Genomic DNA, 22,392 nt, shown 5'->3' on the forward strand with positions numbered 1-22,392 from the left:
GCCTTTAATTTGTTGGTTTTATCATTTGTATATCGAAAGAAGTAAATTATAAAATATAAAAAAACATTGGTTCCAAACCATTTTTCTCTTCTGGTGAGAAGTGGGACCAGGATTTTTGTTTGAGGGGGTTAAAAATTTAAGACGGCAAAAATTTGGGTCATTAACCAGGTAGGTAACCTAAATAAATATACAGTTCTCGGTCAAACTTGTGTACAAATGTGCAAATGAATTTAAGTCGAAAAACAGTTTATAAGGCAAGGCGTTGGCGTCGCTCGACAAATATTGCGCTTCTTAGGCTAATTAGGCCTAGCCTACCTTTTTATTTAGTTTAGACTCTAAACTAAATCTCTAAACTTTAGAGAGACAAGACGTTTAGAGAAGACACAACGTAATTGAGTTGCAGACGAATGACTATTGTAGACGAAATACAAAACGCAAAAAAACATCATATAGGCCTTATTAAAATAATGCAGGACACAAAACCTGCCCACTTTGGTACAAAGAAAGGTTTTATGTATAGGATTAACGGGACTCGTAGGTAGTCCTACAGGCTTTACGAAAAGCAAAAGCGCACAAAAATATAAAAAGTAAATTAACTTCGGTAAAAAATGCCAAAATGAAAAGGAGGCAATCAGGCTACGTCATTTAATTAAGTAAATGTATGAAAATGATTTTTTTATATTGATTCTGTGTAAAAACCCAAAGTAAGCGTGTGATCTTCTTGCGTATTTCTGTTTTAGTTGGTCTCATTGGATATCAAGTAGAAAAAAATTAAGAGAATCGGATGTGAGTGTCTGGCTAGACTTCTCCCATTACAGACATAAACGTATGTTTACATCGGTATAAGGACAAAATCATTAAGTTCGTCTCGATGCTGCATTAAAATTGAGGTTGAACGTTATGTTTTCAATTGTTATATATTGTGACAAGTAAGAACTGACAATTCGTAGGAATGTAAAAACCAAAAGGTACCGTTTTAAGTCTATGCTGCTTTAGTGGTTGTTGTTGATCTGGCGAACTTTTTAAAGTAAAATTTTATTTAGTTATTTTTCATAGATATTTTAATGGCGCTGGTCTATAATTCTTCTAACTTTTTTTAGAAACAAAAACGTTTTGTCAAAATTAAAATTGCGAAGACGCCGAAGAGGATATTAACAGGGGAGATAAATATAATAATACTTTATCCATCCTCGCCCAAACACTAACCGACAGCCAAACCCAAATAATGTGTGTTGCTTTATTAATTGTTTCAATGCTGTGGTACGATTGTAGACCAGTGCCAAATATGATTTTATGTATAACGCAATATAAGTATTATCTGTGCTGGTCTAGAAGCCTAACACAACACACATTGTTTGGTTAGGGTGCGAGCTAGTGTTTGGGTTAGGGTGAGTCGAGTATTATTTATAAATATTGAATATAATCACAATTGATCCACCAACACCCATGTGCTAACTCGCACCCTAACCCAAATATTGTGCGTTGATTTAAAAATTGTGGTAGGATTCTAGACCAGCTCCGCATTGTCTATTATGCATGAGTATTATATTGTTATGGTCTTAATTGCAACTATATAAACCATTCATTTGCTTTATATTTTTTATAAGATTGTTTAAATAATTTTTAAATCACATATTTGATCAAAAAGAAAAAAAAAAATTGTGATTGTTTGAAAAGGGATTTACTGTGATTAACCTTCCATCACTTTATTACAATCATGTTAGTCTGTACAATCGCACTACTCGGAATACTACGTCTCGCTAATGGTAAGTTGACTGTTTTGGGTAATGTTTTTGTTATGGTTTAGCAATAACACATTTTTTATGTTTAAATTGGTAAAAAAATAGGTTTAATTTTTTGGCGCTCCATTGATTTGGTATGTAGATTGTAACACAAAAAACGGTCTAAAAATACTGTGTGCAGCAACGCACATAATTTGGGTTTGGGTGAATCAAGCATTATAACAATAAATACCTAACCCAAATAATGTGCAGTGCGGTATGCAGTATTTGTAGACCTTTTTTTCTTACTTTCTGTGTAGCAAATAGGAAGAACCCTAACTTTCGTAATTTAGTTATAATTTATGATATAACTGAGTATTTTCTACCATGAAATTTGTTTTGAAACCACTGCTGTGTATAGATATTGAACCTAATAATCTATATTATCTAAATGTTTTGCTTGACTCCGTGCATAATTTTGTTTTTTAATTCAGGTATATCATGTCACTGTGGTGGAACCAAAGAAAACTTTCAGTGCTTTGGAGCATCTAACTGCACAGAAAAGAATGGTCTTTGCTTTGTAATGGTTGAAAAACTGCCAATTACTGGGGTAAATGAAATTCACATCCTTGTGCAACTACAATAATGAGTTAAAAATGTATATACATCACTCATGGTAAAACAACTCATACATTTTACAGTTCATAATTTTTATGGTGTTCTATCTTCAAGGTGAGTGCTGTTTGTCAGACAATAATCCAACAGACAGGGACAAATTTTGGTGCAATGTCCTTGCACAATCAGACCTCATCAGTCATTATTTCATTAATTTAAAGGACTGTAATTCTCATTATTTAACTCAAACTCCCATAAATTTTATCTCTTAGAATAAAACAAGTAAGCAAAATTCAATAAATGTTTGACTTAACTCACTGCTACATTTATATGGTTAGCAGTTTTTTTACTTTCATGCCTCGGCCTGACTTTCTTGGTCAAAACACATAACGAAATGAAAATAGTTATGAAGAAATAGATTAATATATGCCAGTGAAACAACATACCTTTGCATCTGGAGTAATGTGTGATTCATCAAAATTGGGGATTGATTTATATATATGTGCACATAATTCAACCTAAAATGTGTTCTTTTCTGTCATGCTTTTCTATAAATGCTAATCATTTTTATTGAAATTTTTGTTTGCAGACAATTATTCAGTGGGGTTGTTATGAGGAAAAGTTTACGTTTCCTTTGGGTAAACCTCTGCTATGCCAACCTGCAGTCAACAGTCGCGTTCAAACCAAATGCTGCTTTGAGGATTTTTGCAATGATATTACAACGTTTCAGCCACCAACTTTAAGTCCTGTTTCAAAAGACACAGAACATATTGGAGGTAAAGTTAGTATATAGTGTATTTAACAAGGTTGATGGCATTACTTAGTTGCAGGCTGGTAGAATCTAGCCAGTCTTGTTGCAAGCATTTTTTTCTTATTCTTAAAGATATTTGTTGTGTCGGCCTAAAAAATGTATAAACTTCGCCATGTTTAAGCGATAAACAAGGAAATATTCAAGCAATAGTCATATAAGAGTTAAAATATTTAAAAAATTAATGAAGCAAAACCAATACAAAAGTAGATGCAAACGTTCAACCTGCTGGTGCGCATGTCTCTGTTTCTTCCTTTCACACTGTTGCATAGATAAGTTTTTCCAGCTCAAAATCTGTTTAATTATACGAAGCCCGATATAAAAATGTTTTTTTTGTTTAACAAAAATTTTGTGAAACCATAATGAAATCGCACTTCTCCGGGGTTATTCGTAACGTAGTGCAACATGCGTAAGTATGCAAACTGCTCACGGCTGAACATATATATTTTCTTAAGACAGACAAACACATTGGCGAATGGGATAAAAGTCTGTGCTAAGTATAAAGAGGGAAAATTTTGTATTCACATCAAAATGATAGACAAAAATATCTTAAGGGGGCCTGATGCCCTTTGTTCAGCTTCTGCTAATGTCATGTTCATGTTTATATTTTGTCTATTTTACTGGAATAGCAACTATTATGATTGTTTTTTCAAGTCAAATAGGATAACTGAAGTGCTACAAGTATATTAAAAATGTTGTATCAGTCAGTAAATTTGCGAACACAAAATAGTTCGATGTTCGAATTTCTGTAGTTTTTTTAAATAAGTAACACTTTAATATGTCTATTACTGCACTTATTACCCTAAACCAGGGGTTCTTAAACTGGGGTCCATGTACCCCTTGGGGGTCCGTGAACTTGTTTAAGGGGGTCCATGAAAACTTAATTAGCTAGTGTATACTTAAGATTCAAAGAAAACAATTTAATTAAAAATTAAACTGTTTTGCACTGAATGTATAGTTAGACTCTATTTAATTTTCACATTTTTCGGACCGAAATAACAGAGTTATGAAATCTATTTGTGTTGTGACTTCAGTTTATTACGTAATTTTAGAGCATTTCTTGCCTACCGGGGTCCATGCAAAGCAAAAAAAAAATTGGGGGTCCACAGTAAAAAAAGTTCAAGAACCCCTGCCCTAAACAAGCGTGTTGCACTTTCATATATAATTTTTTACAGAAAAGCATTACCAAAATTAATTCCTGCAATTTCCAGTACAAAAATATATGATATTGTCAAAAATAGGTGTAAAAACAATCCTATTTTTTTAGCCAATTTGGTTTCGGCTTTCTTGCTGATTCTATGGCCAAGATGGTTGCCAAGTTGCCAGCATTCTGCCATACTGCTTGGTTGCATAATTTGAAAAAAGTTAGGGTGTTTCTTCTAACACAACATAAGTGTTTTAGGTTGAATTCTAACTATTTTATTGAGTTAAAATATGCCAGAAAAGTCCAATTTAGGAGGTAGCCTTACAACAATGATAAGTAATATGTTCTTAAAAGCCGGAAACCTTGTGATATACATTACACAGTAACCAAATTAGCTTGCATTATTGGACTAACAATTATAAATAGGTGGTATGATTGTTGCAAGTCATTTATCACCATTATTTGTTACATCAATAATGGAGGATTTTAAGAAGCCCTTCTCCTGGCCAAAATAAACTTATGTTGATGGCAATTGGGAGAGCTTGTTTTGTTCAAACTACACAATGCACAAAAGAAGAAATGTCCATTATAAAGTTAAAACCTAATGTTCAAAGTTGGCATGAAAAAAAATGTGTTGTCTGTGATATTGTGCTCCTTAATTATTGTTTTCTATGGCAACATATTTTGCTTAAAAATCGTTTTGCAAAATTTTCAGTGGTGTACTGCAAGCACCCGTTTGTTTCTATTCAAAGTTTGTTGGAGCTTTATTTACGTTGTAGCTAAACCTACTTTAATTGACTTTTTTAGACTTTAGGATGCTGTGGTGCTGTGTTTCATATTTATAGCTGTCCCATTGAGCGATTCTCCCTTATAGCAAACCAAGGCCCATCGTATTTGGCCAGCTTGGTTTCCCCCACTGTTGAGTCACAGTGAAACCATTTCTGACAGCCAATCAGGTCACTGGGTCGCGTTTGCTCAATCAAGCGCAAAGCGTGCCGTGTACACTTAATTAAGAACAGCGTCAGACGTTCTATAGACTAGGTAATAAAACCTTCATTTTTTATTTACTATTTACGTGACAAAAGTTTGTATTGAAATATTCACTGCCGTTTGGCTTTTTCACAGGTCAAAGGAATAATTAACGTTTTGTGCGACGCTGTGCGTAAAACTGACTTGTTCTTACAAGTTTGATTCTTCATGATACATGGTTACCCCGATAAGCACAAGAGCTATTTTTCTAACGTTTTTTAATTTTTTGCTTACATTGGCCACGAGATTAACCGACTTAGAAACGCGATACCTAATTTCCCGACTTTGCGTGGTGCCTTGAGATACCATGAACATTAAAGCGCTGGATACAAACGCCGCGAAATTAGGAAAGAAGCCGTACGAGTTGTAGGGGGTTGTGAAAAACGGAGCGGCCGATTGCAAAAAAAGTACAATAGTAGTACCAGTCATACGACTGCTGCACAGATGTTGCTACGTTTCAACTTTTCAAGGTCGTTTTTCTATCGGTGTTAGTTGTTATGAACTCCATCGTTCATTTTTGGAACTTGTTTGTAACTAAAGCAAGCTTCTTGAAAATATTTCTGCAAACTTACATTAAATCTGTCAGCCAACCGAATGACCGACATATGTGTGTTTCCTAATAATGCAATGTATTTGGGCTTTAAAAGTCATTGTGACTGTAACTTTAGCACAATATGTTCATGCTAAAATATTTTTGAAAGATGTGCAAGTTTGTAAAACGCTGTTTTACTCATGACGATTAATACGGTTTCGCTTTACGGCCCCGCATTGCGGAAACAACACAATATCTCGCGTTGCAAGGCGGTGGGTGGAACTGTCATTGTTTTTCTTCACGGTCCCATTGTGTTGCATTTTATGGCGGCGGCGTTCACGATTCAAAGCGGCATTCGCGTAATTCGCTAATCCGTCGTAATTTTGCACGCGCGTCAGATTAGATACGCGCCTCTATTGTTTAAATATGTTTTCCCACAAAGGTTATTGCGTGCGCCAATTGCCGAATGGCGCCACTATGTCAGTTATAATAGAATCACGCCGGGTTGGCACGACTTTCGATGTTTTAGATCAAGTCGTGTAGACTTCCGAACCTTCTTGGCACATTTAATTCCGAGCTAGGCCGCTGTTCCCATTATTACCGCTTTGTCTAACTAAAACAAAATCTCAAACCTGTTCCCACACAATATAACTTCTTAGGCGAGATTTTGATAATGCAAAACAATAGAAGTATAATGTACGTGTTTACATCAGCTTGTGTTCTGGTCGTATATCTAAGCAGCTTCTGACTTAAGTGATTTTCCTTAACCCCTTTTTATGATTAGAATAAAGTGCACGCCTGCAGCGGTACCTTACACAGTTTCGCATTGTTATTTTAGAAAGTAAGATAATACTATTTAACCCTTTGTTTGTTTCTTTAAGGAGAGACCGAAGGCCTAACGACTCTTCAGCTAACCATCATCATCAATGGTGAGTTAGTGATAGTTCAATTTGATTTATTTTGCCGATTTGAGAATAGCAACACGTTATTCAGTGTAAGATGGTGTAGACCAAGGGTCTCAAACTCAAATTGCTCTGAGGGCCGCAATTCGCAAAACACAATAAAATATAAACACATGTAGGCTGATTTTAGGCTATAGTTATTTGTTCTGGCTTCTTTACTGGCAGCGTTTTTCAAGGACAAGGATCTCGATATTAGGCTTTAAATTGTCAGCAGAAACAAATCTTAGAGTTGCTTGCAGATGTGGACTGTCTAATATTGGCAAAGAAAATTCTTTGTTTGCAAAACGCTGGTTTAACTTTTTATTTTTTTACTTTGCCCTGGTAAGCATATTATTTATCGGTGCATGGTTTAGAAGTGCATACCCTTGTTATACTTCTTCATAACAGCGATCTTCTGCCGGCAAATAAGGCAATAACTAGTACCTCTGACCGCAGTGACAAAATATAACTCCTCCCACTTATCTTGAAAAACTTTTCTTTCGTCTGTGATTTTTCTCATTTTTGAAGCAAAAGACAAGTGTAATTTAGCTTTTTAAGCTATAGAAATTTATTTCAATACTAGGGTAGAACAATCAAAGCCTACAACTCGACAATTAATTTATACATTATGAGATGACCAATTACACTAACACCTGACTGACGCACTTTCCAGCGTTATTGTGACAACTGTACAGAGTTGAATAGGCAATGTGACGTAATAGTAGTTCTTTTACCGCTAAATGGTAGCGTTTGAAAGTGATATGACAGTGAAGTTTGGTGAGTATAGTTTCAGTTTTTTGAAGCAATTTTAGAGTGAATTTTAACTTTCAAATCTGATAAAAAAAGATATGTGGCACTTAAATATTGTTAACTACTTGGAAATCCAAAATTTCTACACGGGCTGCGTGTTTGAGACCCTTGGTGTAGACTCACAATCAATGTTGGAGCAGTTATCGAAATAAAACGCGTAATATTAAACATCTCTTGGCTTAGTTCACAGCAAGATCGCAATGTTGGGAACTTGGCAACAAACTGTTACCGAGCACTTTTGAAAGGGCTTGAATGTTCAGTAATGGGTGTAATCTTTGAATTAGGAATATCATAACTGCCTTAGTTTTGTCAATATGTTTTGCTTCAAAACTACATGAAAAGTTATAAATGTTTCTCAACCTTTTTCGCGGATGCCATCCAAATACTTACTAAAGCGTATTGTATAAAATCAGAGCATTAGCGACCCAATTGTGTCTCATTTCTTTGTCAGCTTAAAGTGAACAAAACACAAACAAGACAATAGTATTAATAAACAGAAAATCAGTTAATGTGAACCATCACCGTGTCCCCTCCTTTCTATTTCGAGAAATCTTGCTGAGAATCAAAATTAAGAAACCCAACGATGTGAACTACTGAGGAAGGCGGTGTCATAAGAGCAAATCAATTTAATTTTAAATTTTGTGTCGGGACCCATATTTCACATACGCGACCCGTTCCCCTAAAAGTCGTCATCTAAGCTTAAGCAATGTTGATTTCCGTTTAACGCTGTTCTAAAAACGTCCTTCTTTTGTCTTAGCACAGCCCGCGATTTTTTTGTGCACTGCTGTCCGCTAGTCATTAAGCGAGTGAACCCTAATAAACTCCGAACGAGGCGTAATAGCCATTTTTTGCACTCGCTCAGTGCAGATATGCGCTGTGACGCTACTTTTGTCGCGAAGCTTGCTCACACCGACCCACAAAAGTTTCACCGAACCTCCTTAACCCAAACCAAGACAAGATAAATACTGTCGTTGGGGCCAAAACTTGTTTCCAACCAATTCTTGTCGCCGAGCCAACGACGTAATTATTCTGTGACGTTACTAATCTGTTTATGGCAAGATTGAAAACGATTTAACGCGCGTTTTGTGTAGACCTAGATGGAATTCGTTTTTAATTATGTATGGGTTGAGGCAAACTTAGTAATTTTGCCAAGTGGTTTCCGATATTGTCACATTAAACCGAATAAAACAACCACACACGTCAACTGGACGCAATGTAGAAAAAATTAGTGATTCGTTTCACTACAACGGTACACCAAAATTGCATCAAGAGTAAGACGTTTGTCAAAAAGTAAATATTGGATTCTGAAAGAATTTGAATTCTTTTTTGACACCCATGAACATTGAAAACAGCTACCCGTTGTTTTGTTGCCAAAATGAATGTTGCGGAAAACGCGAAATTAAATTACCATTACCCGAAAAATTTAAGTTACTAAAAACTTGCATCGCCAGGCAGAGAGAGCTGTACATTTGTGGTTTAATGTTTCGAAGAATTTCTTATCAACGTAAAACAACGACTTGCGGTTGAGTATGCTTATTGTTGGAGGATTAATTTTCACATTTTTAGCTATTGAATGGTCAAAACACGTTCTCGGTAAAATGCTGCGAACGTCTTGATGACGCCATATCTGCCATTTCACGTTTCCTGCAATTCGCGCTCTCACTAAGGTGCTTGACATCCTCAGCCTATGTTTTTTACGTATTTTTTCGGTTTAGTTTGTACAACATATGTTGTTGTAAATGTAAGTAGTAATTACTACATCGTTCTCTAAATAATGTCATTACGCGTTAGTTGCGTTGCCCTAATTACAACACTTGTTTAAAAAACAACTTTTTTTCTACACAGCAGGAAAACTAACTTCAAATACTAAAACATATTTCACCAAACATATTTCGAGGGTATCAAATGCTGATTATCTACCGATTTAAGTTTGCCTTGGTTGGCCGTAGGTTACTTGCCCATCCCTGCTATATACGAATATTTTCATACTAGCGTAGATATATTATAGTTGTGGGGCAGAATCACGCCTTGCTTTCACGCACGTTCATTGTGACGATCCAGTTTATACTTGGCTTCAGCATGCTAGGGCCTCACTACTGTGCCAGCACATTGTGTAGCACGCTTATTGTAACGGACCAGCCTTTACTTGACTTTAGCATGCTTAGATCCACTACTGTGCCAGTACACGTGTACGCAATGAAAATCAGAAAGATGTGCCTTACAATTCGTATCGCACTCGTTCTTAAAAAAACATATATATCTTCTTCTTTTATATAGACTCCTAACCACAATTAACCTGGCAGTCCGAAATAACTAGCGCTTTGTATTCGCAGCAAGCGTAGCCTGCTTCGTGGCCATTTTCATCGCCCTGGTGATCGTCGTGCTTAAGCAACGTCGGGCTAGAAAGAACCCTTTGCTGCAGAGAAGTCCAACTGAAAGCATTCCCGACGCTTCAATTCCGGGTAAGTGGCTCGGCCAAGTCGTCCCAAACCGCGTTTTCTTTTAAACTAATGCAGGGATCCTGTTGATATTGGCGATGGTTTGTGCAAGGTGCAGAAATAAAATCTTATAGGTGTTTTTTAGTCGAGGTAAAATTCTTAGAAATGTTTGTGAACAACAATCTGTTGGTTCTCTTTTTAAGTGCCCTTATGTACATCCAGGAAGCATCAAAATTAAAAGATGTTGTTCTCCGTTTGGTTGTTTACATTTTGGTATGGTAAGAGATTTCACCAGATTTGAAGAGTTTTTTTTCGTTTTTATAAGAATGACAAATAGGTCTGTTTGAAAATAACATAGAGAGGCATCCTTTAATGAAAAATTCATACATGATACTATACATCATTTTACTAACTTACTGCTATTCATGGAATTTGCTTATAGGTTATTAAAATATTTGAGAAAGTTGCACTTTTAATTAAAACCCATTTAAAAAGGAATAACAAAAGTGGTTAATTTACAAGAACCACTAAGCATATTTGACTTTGGCCCAGCCAAAATTACCAGGAGTCCGGCCTTTTTTTCGCGAAATACTTGTTTCGAAAAAAACACAGCGGATTTTCGTGCCTTGCAGAAGGTCGCAGCAAAATGTAAATAAGCCGGCAGGTTGAAACGTGCACACCATGATCTACTAGGTATTGGAAAACTCGTCGAATTATTGCTTTAATTTGAATCATTTTATTCCAAAAAATGTTAAACTCAGAAAGTGATTAAACGTTTTTTTGGCGTGTTGTCAGAAAATTTGGTTTTGTTACAAACGCTCATGCAATGTCATGCTTTCAAAACAAAATCCGAGCCTATTTCGGATATGACGCCCCGAGGTTATTAAATGGCTTGTAACAAGATTTCTTTTAACCGCTTTTCATTTAAAACAAACCGCAGCCTTCTTGGAACGAAAATGGCCCGACGCAAAATCTGCTTGTTTTTGCCCGACTCACATCCACACGTGAAAATTGTCACACCGCATTCCAGGAACCAGTCCAGCCAACCCGGATTCGGTTGTCCCGCCCAAACGGGCCCTTTGCCAACTTTCGAATTTGATTCACTGTTTTATTAAGTGGGGGCGTGGTCACCATTAGAAGGGAAAGTGGTCGTCTGAATTTTTTTTAAGTGCCACAAACAGGTCAAGGATTTATTGTATTATATTAAGTACAGCACTGCTATTTTCTTTCGCACCTTTCAAAAAAACCGAAAATTGAATTTTTGCGTTGCACCCACGAAGCAAACATATGCCCAAACCTTTTCATCCACACTTAGCCATATATGGAAATATTTCGTGATGACTTATTCCTTGGTCAACAAACGAAAGCTTAGAAATATATTTTTCGGCATATCCCGTCCATTATTATCCTCGCATACTACATATCGAGATACCTGTTTATGAGGTTGGTTGATAGGGCTATTGTTCGAAATATTTCTTGGTAAACTCCAGCCAATTTAAACCGCGGAAAGAAAATTTCCCCAATTATCGTTAATTTGTCGGCTTGTTTAGCTGTCGACTAAGTAGATACGAGCTGTCTGCAATTTTTTAAAACATTTCCAAATTGCTTTCATGATCAGCCTTGTTTGCACTATTGTGAATACTGCAATAATATCTCAACATAGATATGAAAAGTTCTAATCGTTGCGCTTGCTCGGTTATTTTTGTCATTTTGCAATTAAAATTCTATAGTTCAGTGCTTTCCAATCAGTGGGTCGAGAAGCGTTTTTAAATGTTACAGTTTTCAATAAGATCAGAAAATTATTGCATTCTACGTAACATTTATGCAACCATGTAACAACAACGTGGCCATTAGAAAATCCAAGGCTCGGAACAGCCTGAAAACAGACACTCTCTTAATGCTACGTTGGGTGTGAGCTTGTCTCCAATCAAGCCTGATCGACTTGATCTGATAATATTCAATTTGCAAGCTCAAGTTTTGCATTAATGGGCTAGTAAATTGCATGTGTATGCATTGTTTATTTTCTCTTAAATTTGGTTTTCATTCGCTTGATCATATCTTATAGTGGGTCGCATAATAAAACTTGCATTAAAAGTGAGTCGCGAACTGAAAAAGGTTGGGGAGCACTGCTCTAGTTAATCCAGTGTGATGAAATCACATTTTGAAAAAAAAATTGTGACGGTTTCGTTTATTTTTGCAAAATAAACTAACCCCTACACGTATGCGCCAGATCCGGAACCCTGCCCCTTGTCTGAATCACGTCATTGAGAGGACCAATTGCGAAGCAGAGCTGAAATCGTGATTATATTTCTTGGCTAATTAGGCCCCTGTTTCATTACAGGCGCTCATAACAAGGCGCGCTTTGCATTTAGAGCCGGAAATCGAAATGGCGCTTTTACGGTGACGCGAATAATCGCTTCTAGTAACGGCGCGTAATTTGGCTACATTAGCTTAAAATCACAGTCCGTTGTTTTTTAATTACCTGGGGTTTGTGGTATGAAACGACTTTTTTTGTCCCAATATCCCAATGGTGAGTCTTGATAAAAAGCAATTACGAGCAGCCCGAGACCTTTATTTTTTTGCTTTGATTGACCAGAATATATCATGTATACGAAAAAGTGCGTGCAGCTCAGACCCAAACGTCGAAGTAATTTAACTAAATTAGCTGTGAAGTAGGCGTAACACTAAGTTGCCATAGATTCCCGCAAATAGGATCGTGTAAAAAAGCAATATACATGTTGTGTTTTTACCAGCGTATAGCAGCCACCCAAAAAATCCTCTGATATTGGTCAAAGCCACTTTTTCGCTTGCAACTGTAAAAATCGCTTAACGCGTCAGGATTTTCAGCACATTCAATGAATTAAAATGACAACTCAACTCAACCTATTTGGTCTATTTCACGAAAAAGTCAAGCTAATTTTTATGTCTTCAGATTAATCAAATATAAACCATTGTGAACAGTGTCTAAACTCCCAAAGTGGTGACCAAACGAAATGTATGTTTTGTTAGGCTTAAAATTATTTTCCTTTTTATTCTCGACATAACTTTACTTAGTTTTTAAATTTTAACATTGGATTAAGAAGTATGTATAACCAGATTAATGTAGAGGCCGGTAAAAAATCACTTAAAAAACAGCATCCAAATCTACTATTTGTCATGCCTTTGTCTGCCTCTAATTCTTGCCATCGGCCGCATAAATGTTGCACAAAACCAGGGTTTAAGAAAATTGTTCCCTTCTTTTTTTTTGGAAGGACAAATGACCGAGTGTGTCTTTAACCGACCACCTTTTATCCTCAGAGGACGGCATCTCGTGCAAGGATTGGTCGAACAGTGGCTCGGGAGCCGGACTGCCGCTCCTTGTACACAGAACAATCGCGCGTCAAGTCCAGCTCGAAGAAGTTATCGGGAAGGGAAGGTGAGAGCGAGAATTTTTACCGGAGCCATTATAAATTAGGCTTAATAAGAATATCAAGCCCATACAGAATTAGGTATCATTTTGAACGTTTCGAATAACTCATTATTGTGGATGGGCTTTGATATTCTTATTACGTCTTACTACAACCTCCAACCATAATGCTCCAAAATAAATCAGGCGGTTTTGACCAGTGCTTTGATTTTATATTTTAGCGTTTTGTTTAAATCGGTTTTGTAAAAAATATGAATGGTTTTATGCGAAACATTTGATTGGGAACGCCAAAGTTTTGTATGTTATTTACCAAACAACTTTTTTTATTATTTGAAAGGGTTTTGCGCGACAATGTAACAAAAAATCGACCCAAAATCGGTTTATCTTTATGTAATTAAACGTGCAGGGCTCTAAATGCTTCTTTCGCTGGTTTATTTCCATTTTACCAAACCAAAAAATCTGTATAGCCAAATTGTTATAGACACCCAAATTTTCATAGCCTCGCCCAAATTGTCATAGACACAGAATTGCTTTGATTTCTGCTTGTGAAATTTGCGCCGCAAAGAACCCTGAACAAAGGTGCGAGTCGTTCTGACCGACATTTGTTTTTGTTTCCTGCCCAGGTACGGCGAGGTGTTTAAGGGCAAGTGGCGAGGCGAACACGTGGCCGTCAAGAAGTTCGTGACCCGCGATGAGCGCTCCTGGTTCCGCGAGGCCGAGATCTACCACACCAACATGTTGCGCCACGAGCACATCCTCGGATTTATCGCAGCCGACAACAAGGGTAAGCACTATAGGAGAGTCTAAGGCCCGATTTCGTTGTAAACGTTTTGGGGCGGGTTTGAATCGGATTAAAGTTAGAAATTATGTGGTTTTGTGTCTGAGGATTACGTGACGTTAGACTCAAACGCTGAACAGCAGCAGAGAAACGGCGCTTACGGGGCTGCGTCACAGGTCGGTATGATTATATCAGTTAAATACACAGACAAAGTTTAAATTAAAAGTTCAATAGCGCACAATTACAGCTCTAAAATGTAATTATAATTTCTGGTTAAAGAGCGTTTGTTTTTTCGCTTCGTATTTGTGAAAGAAAAAATGACAAACTGTTTAGCTCGCTTTGCTTTTTGACTGGCTTAACCAGTGCTGCGGAGCCGTGCTCGGGCCTCGCGATTCGATAGTCAGGTAAGACAACGTCCGACGTGCGCTTGCCAAGTTGCAAGTTCGCAGCCGATAAAGTCGCTCATTGTAAATCGTAGACACCCAACTATTGTGGGTGGATGAGTTATATGACACACCCTTTTGAGTGAATTCCTGTATAGCCACCCTTGAGTGTATGTAACTTGGTTGTTTTTATTTGTCATTTTCCTGATCCGTCATTGGTTATCATTTATATACTGCCCCCCAGTTAGACACTACTTTATTTTTGGACACCAGTTTTATGTTTATGCCGGAGTCCGACATGAATTTAATTTCAAGGACTTCAGTTGTTTTAAACCGACTTTACAGCCATAGGGCCATAACTACTTTGGATTTCATTTTTTTCTTAAAACGTTTTGATGTTAGTAAAATAGGTTTTCATGTAATACCAAAGTTTAGGCAAATGTCTAGTAAAGCAACCTAAAACCCAGTGTAATATTTGCATACAATCTGCCTAGTTTCATTCAGAACGTGTATACTGTATACTGTATATGCACGAATGGTTCTGGTAAATGTCTTGGTAACGCGAAGCAGCAAACCGCACACAATTGACCTATAGCGTTACAAGGCTGGATTTTCCCAGATAACTATGAACTGTATTGATCTGATTCTAATCTGGATTCACATCTACACAATACTGTCTTCGGTAATTGCGGTAAAACAAACAAAAAAAACAGTTTTTACAAACTTTTAAACAATGACGCTTTAATTTGGTTGAGAGTGTTTTTAGTTCTAACGCGAATCCTGAGCGTTACTCCACGGAGTATATAATTAACGTCTGTGTTGATTTCTAGACGTTGGAACTTGGACGGAGCTTTGGCTGGTGACCGAATATCATCAGAACGGCTCGCTGTTTGACTACTTGGGCGAGACCACGGTTGACGTGTCGACCATGTTCAAGCTGGCAAGTTCGATCTCCAGTGGCCTAGCTCACCTGCACATGGAAATCGTCGGCACTTTAGGTGGGTGAGAAATCCGGGTAACGCCGCCGCAGTGCAGTCTCGCCACAATAGTCCGTTTTGCATCGAAACGCCCGGGCCACACATTTTCGGGCAACTTTTGTAGCCTACTCCTTTCGTTTTTACTTTATCTGCGTTAAATTATCGCCCTGGAAATCTTGTTAGGTTTGCTTGATGGACGACAGAAGGAGCTCGACAACTACTCCCTATATTTTTGTTAACTGTTTCTGCTGTGTTGTAACTTCCTGGCAATCGGCCCCGCACAATATACGCCATAATAATTTCGTGTTTGACGTTTCTGAAAAGCGCCTGGAGTGTTGCACCAAGAGTCATCTATTACGCCAAAGTGTCTTAAGTTGTTTTAAAACCCTAGTTAAAACATTTGCTTTTGCCAACGTTTTTCGACAATGTTTGGTCACAAAACCAAAATATCACAGTGAGCACTAAAATTATTAATGCTGACAAAAATACATATATAATAATATTACATATAAAATGCTCGTATAATCGCTTAATCTACCACTTTAAAATACAACACTAAAAGTTTTTTATATGGCGTTTTGAAAGACAAGCACCCTAAAGCTTACAGTTTTTGCTACCTAACGCATAAACCCGAATCTCTTTTCCCATTCGAACCTCCGCTCATTTGCAAATGCAGGGAAACCCCCGATCGCCCATCGCGACCTCAAGTCGAAAAACATCCTGGTGAAGCGCAACCTGGAGTGCGCCATCGCCGACCTTGGGCTGGCGGTCCGACACAACTCCACCAACGACACAATCGACATCGCCATGAACGACCGCGTCGGTACTAAGCGGTGAGTGAGTTATTGAAAGCTGCAGGCCTGCCGCTTTCCCGTGGCTATACTTAACCTACTAAGTATTTCTCTGTTAACCAAGTGTTCCTTGTTTTAATGCAACGAGTTAGCAGCCATTGATGAAGGGCGAGCGAATTTTTGCAACATTCTTATGGGAACGAGTTGCGATTTTACTAATTGTTCATTGTCCATAGATTAAATGCAAGTCTAATCACATTTTGTTATTTTTATAATTCAGTTTTTATAGTTCGCGAAATTCTGAACAAGCTGTTCCACAAGTCTTGCATTATTTGCTGGCTTCTCTGTCGCGAAAATGTAATAGTTTTCCACTTAAGGTTCGGCGATCAATTTAAAAAGACCGACAAAAAAGATCACGGGCGGCTCGTACCTTAAATTGCAAACTAAGTTTGATTAAAATAAGCCCTTCAACTATTTGTATTTCAGTATATATGCCCCAAACAATACCAAAAAATAAGTTAAAAGTTACAGTTTGGGGAACATTTTTAAAAGTTGGTTACATAAACTTTATTCCATATTAACTTTACGTGATGCTAAAACCCACATTTTTTTGATAAAAAATGGGTAAGTTGTTTGTTGTACAGGACAAATGTTATCATATTTTCGTACTAAAATATCGGCAAGCCGATATATCGGTCTATTTCAGGGCTGGCGAACCACTGACCCGCGGGTTACAAAACACCACCACAGATTTTATGGCCCACTTGTCTCTCTAGAAATACCGAAATCTCGTTAATAATTTTTCGGAAATAATAAATGTAAAAAATAATTCTTTGTTAGATAGAACTATATAGCCCACTGTTTAATTCAGGGCTGTTTAATCTGTTGGTCGTGCAAAAGTGTTTTAGGTGTGACGGGTGGCCTACATAAACAAAAGCATTTTATTTATCGCTGTAAAATGTAAAGGGTGGCGACTAAATTTTAAAAACCCTGGTTAAACCATGCTGAAAGCTTTCTACTGAACTCCTGTAAATCCCATATAAATTCTGCAGCATTTGTAAACTATTTAGGTTTTTAATATTCGTGGGAATCTGAATTTTGAAATCGTCCGAAAACCTCGAATAATTAACCCAGAAAATAACACTTAAAACGATGCAGCAGCAAAGTTTCTCATGAAATTAGCATGTAGTCAAATATATGACCCACTTGTGCATTTTGGGATAAATGTCGTGTTTGTGACCCGCGCGATGAAAAGGTTCGCCATTCCAGGTCTATCTCTGTTCATAACGTGCTACCTAAACTTGCGTGGTGATCCAGCATTCGCTAGCCTTTGTATATTAGATGATTTGTTAGCAGACTGAATATTAGCAAATCCGTTGTTCGGAACTATTTTGTGCGACAACATCCTGTCGGTTACGCATCTATGTCCGCCATACATAATTAAAAACGTGTCCCGACTAACCGAGTTTGAACCTTGCCGCATGCCAATAGCTTACTTGCCATTGAATTTACATCGGTCGACTAATCTAACGAACTGGAGAGGCCACACCGTGTTTTTCGTTATATGTAGACGTCTGAAACGGCCTAATATAAGAGTAATTTTAACTACCATGTATGCATCTTATGTAGATAAAATAACACTAGTAAAGCGTTTTTATTTTCGGTTTGCGTTTCAATGTACCACAAGTCCACGATCAATCACATGGCCTGCCCGCGTGGTTTATTATGTTAAGCGCTCACACTGACACTGTGGAGTCTTGTAAACGTTGTAGTTCAGGATATAGCCAGGCGGACAAAAAACGGGTTAAATGCAATGTTCAAACCACTAAACTCCCCTTTTTCGCAGCTATATGGCACCAGAGGTGCTGGACAGCAGCCTCAATCTCCAGCACTTCGACTCTTTCAAGCGCGCAGACATCTACTCGCTCGGGCTTGTCTACTGGGAGATCCTGAGGCGCTGCAACATCGGAGGTGCGTTTTTGTCGCGCGTCACTCTCGTGACGTCACGTAAATGATCTTTTGGTTACAGTTTGCAGTGGTGTCATCACTTGCCGCTTGGCGGATTTCAAAAACTAGCTTTTGTAACCTCTGGTTAACACAAATAAAACAGTAAACGACTCTAGCGTACGCCAAATTTAAGCGCAGCACATTTAATTAAAACTTTATTAAAATTTTGTTAAACTTTAGCATCAAAACAAAAACTGATTTTATTTTAAACGACACGAACATGATGCCCAGCTGTTTACATTGGCCGTAATTTCCGGTCTACTGTCTATAAAAAATATATATTGCAGGGGTATAGCGTTTCATCGAAAATAATATTTATCAAAAATCGGTTTAATTTTCACTGTTTTTTTTCGCCCAGGCAACAACCTTGAATACCAACTTCCCTACTTCGACGTGGCGCCCGACGACCCGACGGTCGAAGACATGCGCCTTCTTGTGTGCAAAGAGAAGCTTCGGCCAAACAAACTGGAAAACTGGGAAAAGTTTGACGTAAGCATTTCAACAAATATACTGTTTCTCTCAAGCATTGTATTAACTATAAATTTGTTCTTCTGGCATATATATTCTTTATTAATAAATGTACCGACTTTTCAAAAACCCATACGGAAAATATTTCATTGCCAAACCATAAAGAAAACACACAATGGAACACGGTTTACAAGACGTGGGAGTTACTTTAAACGTACAAAATAAAACATAATTGAGTTTTACTGGAATTAATTTGTTTTCAAATTTAGCTGACTGCAAAACCAAGTGTCCACTTCTTGTTCCGGTGTGCTTGATTAAAGGACAACCATTATTTTTTTTTGTCAACACAGAGTACCACCGGTATGTGGGAGTTAATGCAGGAGTGCTGGTATGAGAACGCATGTGCGCGCTTAACAGCTCTTCGCGTCAAGAAATCCATTGCGAAATTACAAGATGAAGAGGGAGTCAAAGTCTGACTTCGGTTCTGACTCTAATCAAATGTTTTACCCCGGGGTGACCGTCGGGGTCAATTCGCGGAGTTTTATTCGGGCGCCAATGCTGCAGCTTGTTTTACGCATTTTAGTTTTTTACTGACTTTTCAAAAAGTTTAAGTCTGAACAATTCTGTTTGTCGCCTATAAATATACGATAAAGTGTTTTAATTACCACGACTAAAGTTTTAAATCAAAATCATTCGCATAGGGTTATTGTGGAACGCTTGGATAACATAGCTTAAGCTCCTGTTTTTGAAGAAATAATTTGTAACGACTGCTCTAATATAGTTTAAAGGTTTCTATTTTAAGCGCGTATCCAGGAATATAACTTAAACGTTTCACTTTGTACGTTATCTATCGTGCAGCTTTGCTATGGTCCCATGGGGAGTTTCTTTCAACATCAATACATCAGTATTTTAAAAATCATGTTCGCAAATTCGCACGTTTTGCATGCGCAATTGTATTATTTTTGCAAATAGCTGTTGTAAATCTCGTTGTAGTTTCATTGTGTCGTTGTTTATGTTTTCGTTTGTAAAATCTCTATACGAAAAAGTTCATGTCTCTTTTTTCAGCATCAAAATGCCGATCTTGTTTTTATAAACTTTTATTCCATCAAAATGCTTCTAATCAAATGTTTTTGTTTTTGGTTAAATCGATTTATTTGTGTATGGTGAAACCAAAGATTTTCTGGTGATCCTATGGAATTCAATTTCACAACCTACCACATGGCTTGTATATTTTTGGCATTTATAACTAATCCAAATACCCAACTTATTTTTGTTGTTATATAAATTTTTAAGAAATGTATAATTATCAAATTATTACAGCGTGTTGTCAAAGTAATTTACCTCTTATTTTGCCTGTTGTCAAAAGTAGGCAGCATTTTTTTAATCGCATTTAATAATTGAACCTTGTGTGTTTAGTTTTTTATTTTTTGTAATAAAAAAAATACCTATACACTGGTATAAGAATAGTAACACCTCAAATTGGTTTGTTGTGGTACAATCAGCATTTAAAGAAATCGCCATGCTTTACTCCAATCCAGCTTTTCATATATTGTGCATTTGAGAAATGGTGTACACAATATCTACCTTACAAGTTGATCCTATAAAAGTAAAATGTTTAATCATCTTTCTATTGGCATTTAAAACGCCTTGTTTAGAGAAAGTTAACGTTACCTTTCAATTGAAAAACAATTTTGGTAAAAAGATATTTCTGACTTAAAATCGAAAATCTTCATCTAACTGGCAACACATTTATTTGTATTGTTTCCAAAAAATAATTTTACTTAATGCGTTGGTTTTTATTGATACTATATGTGTACATATTAACGTGCATTTGTGTTTGATGTAAATAAAATTACTAAAAAATATTTTGCATCAGTATTTTTTCTGTATTAAAACAGTGATTTCCCAAAAATGTACTATAGTAGACCTAACCGCATAAACTTAGGACTTTTTTCAAGTTTTATTTTATAAGCATGTTAAATTACACAACATCTTTTAACTGCCCAAGCAGGCACAAATAATAATTGTTGCCAATCGCACTTCGCAAAAATGGTAACATAGTCTATTTTTTTCGAACTCTTCCAGTGTTTCTTGGCTGATTAGATTTATTCAGTTGCCTTGTGATCAGCTTTATTGGATCCACATGATCAGGAATGTGAACATATCGGACAGAAGATGCCTAAAAATAACAGATATATAAGCATTTAATTGTGTCCATTGCTGCGATGTAACTAAATATACATTTGACAACACTACTGTTGCTACCAAGCATTGTTTAATTGTTCTACAGCCAAAATTTTAGAAAAATCACCCGTATAAAATTTGATTTTAAAACTGATGACAGTATACTGTTCAGCAGATCACTTTTTATTACTGTATATTTGTTAGTAAAATACCTTGACATAGACTTCTTTTAAATTCACAGAATGACCATTAAAATGAGTAACAGTTGCATTGTTAAGCCAGATATTGCCGAAGCCATCAGCTTCTTGTAATTGTCCATGAATAGAGGATTCATTTTTTGTCTCCACAGTAACACTGCAATTCTTCATTGCAATAAGTAAAACTGTGAGCGTGTTGTAAGAAAGAAATTTTTCCTTTCCACCGCTGGCCGCCATTGTTTAATTCTAATACTGCAAAAAAATTTATGCTATACTATAAATTTACCCATTTTTGAGATTATTCATTACTTTTAACACACAATATTAGCTATGTTTCTCTATTAAGTTTTCCTCAAAAGTCCACCACAAGTATTTATTGTGTAATTACAATTCAGCAACTAAAGATTAGCATAAACTATATTTTGATTTGTGCCTTATGATACAGTACCTCACATACAACTACTCAAACATTATGATTTTTAATGACTAAAGTAAAAAAAACATTCTCTAACTCTACTATTTTCAATGCAGGTTATTGTATTGGGAGTTGGTGTCAGGAGTTAATGGCTGGGGTTCAAAACCGATTCTTCTTTGGACTTCTGCACTTCTTGATGCTTGGTTAATACTACTGATACTGTCTTTGATTGAATTCAGAATAGTGAATGTGTCATTTGCCAATGCCAACTTTTTAAGATCGCTATCTTGCTGATCAGATTTTTTGTCCTGTTCCCTCTGCAATTTCACAAGTAAAATAATGTTCAATCGTTAAACAATTTTGAACAATCAAGATATTAATAAATGCTTATAATTAAACCTCATGAATGAAATGTATCACATTGAAAGATAACATTGCAGTTTATAGATTGGATTTATCTTTGAGTTAGACCCAATTAACCATTTGCATTCTTGTGGAATCAGGTTAGATAAAACTATAATGTTTCTTTTAAAAACAAATTTTATGACGAACTACTTATTGAAAAATTAACAACGTTAATAGCAAAAAAAGGTATCTAATGCCTTACAATAAGTTACTTACACAGTGCGCAGAATATTCTGGCAAATCTTCAACTTGAAGTTTAATTTTCGACGGTTTACGTCGCAGCATTTCCAACACAAGACAAACAACTAATGCTGCAAAATCTTACGTGCTGATTACAGTGTTG

At 36.6% G+C, this 22,392-nt stretch overlaps 2 protein-coding genes across 2 annotated transcripts; one reads left to right on the forward strand and one right to left on the reverse strand.

Annotated features, from left to right (window-relative positions):
* Nucleotides 1–1,612: 1,612 nt before the first annotated feature.
* Nucleotides 1,613–20,707, forward strand: LOC146133284 (TGF-beta receptor type-1-like). Its single transcript, XM_083397427.1, has 12 exons — nucleotides 1,613–1,766; nucleotides 2,216–2,331; nucleotides 2,926–3,112; nucleotides 6,731–6,778; nucleotides 9,934–10,062; nucleotides 13,336–13,453; nucleotides 14,068–14,228; nucleotides 15,436–15,603; nucleotides 16,259–16,415; nucleotides 18,220–18,344; nucleotides 18,739–18,869; nucleotides 19,199–20,707. Exons 1-12 carry the CDS (start codon nucleotides 1,718–1,720, stop codon nucleotides 19,322–19,324), a joined length of 1,515 nt encoding a protein of 504 aa, XP_083253553.1. The 5' UTR covers nucleotides 1,613–1,717; the 3' UTR covers nucleotides 19,325–20,707.
* Nucleotides 20,619–22,392, reverse strand: LOC146133285 (U7 snRNA-associated Sm-like protein LSm10). Its single transcript, XM_083397428.1, has 4 exons — nucleotides 22,266–22,392; nucleotides 21,742–21,961; nucleotides 21,245–21,481; nucleotides 20,619–21,027 (listed from the first exon to the last, which is right to left on the reverse strand). The coding sequence occupies exons 3-4, from the start codon at nucleotides 21,464–21,466 to the stop codon at nucleotides 20,911–20,913; spliced, it is 339 nt and encodes a 112-aa protein (XP_083253554.1). The 5' UTR covers nucleotides 21,467–21,481; nucleotides 21,742–21,961; nucleotides 22,266–22,392; the 3' UTR covers nucleotides 20,619–20,910.

Source organism: Ascidiella aspersa, chromosome 9, assembly GCF_963924565.1.
Source record: "Ascidiella aspersa chromosome 9, kaAscAspe10.2, whole genome shotgun sequence".
Lineage (NCBI taxonomy): Eukaryota > Metazoa > Chordata > Ascidiacea > Phlebobranchia > Ascidiidae > Ascidiella > Ascidiella aspersa.

Bases quoted from the DNA above. Each gene is read 5' to 3' on its own strand.
- LOC146133284 (XM_083397427.1), top strand. From the start codon at position 1,718: ATGTTAGTCTGTACAATCGCACTACTCGGAATACTACGTCTCGCTAAT. The intron at 6,779-9,933 runs GTGAGTTAGTGA...TTGTATTCGCAG, and splicing joins GCTAACCATCATCATCAATG to CAAGCGTAGCCTGCTTCGTG. The intron at 15,604-16,258 runs GTGGGTGAGAAA...TTGCAAATGCAG, and splicing joins GGAAATCGTCGGCACTTTAG to GGAAACCCCCGATCGCCCAT.
- LOC146133285 (XM_083397428.1), bottom strand. From the start codon at position 21,466: ATGGCGGCCAGCGGTGGAAAGGAAAAATTTCTTTCTTACAACACGCTC. The intron at 21,028-21,244 runs GTATTTTACTAA...TGTTATTTTTAG, and splicing joins TAAAAGAAGTCTATGTCAAG to GCATCTTCTGTCCGATATGT.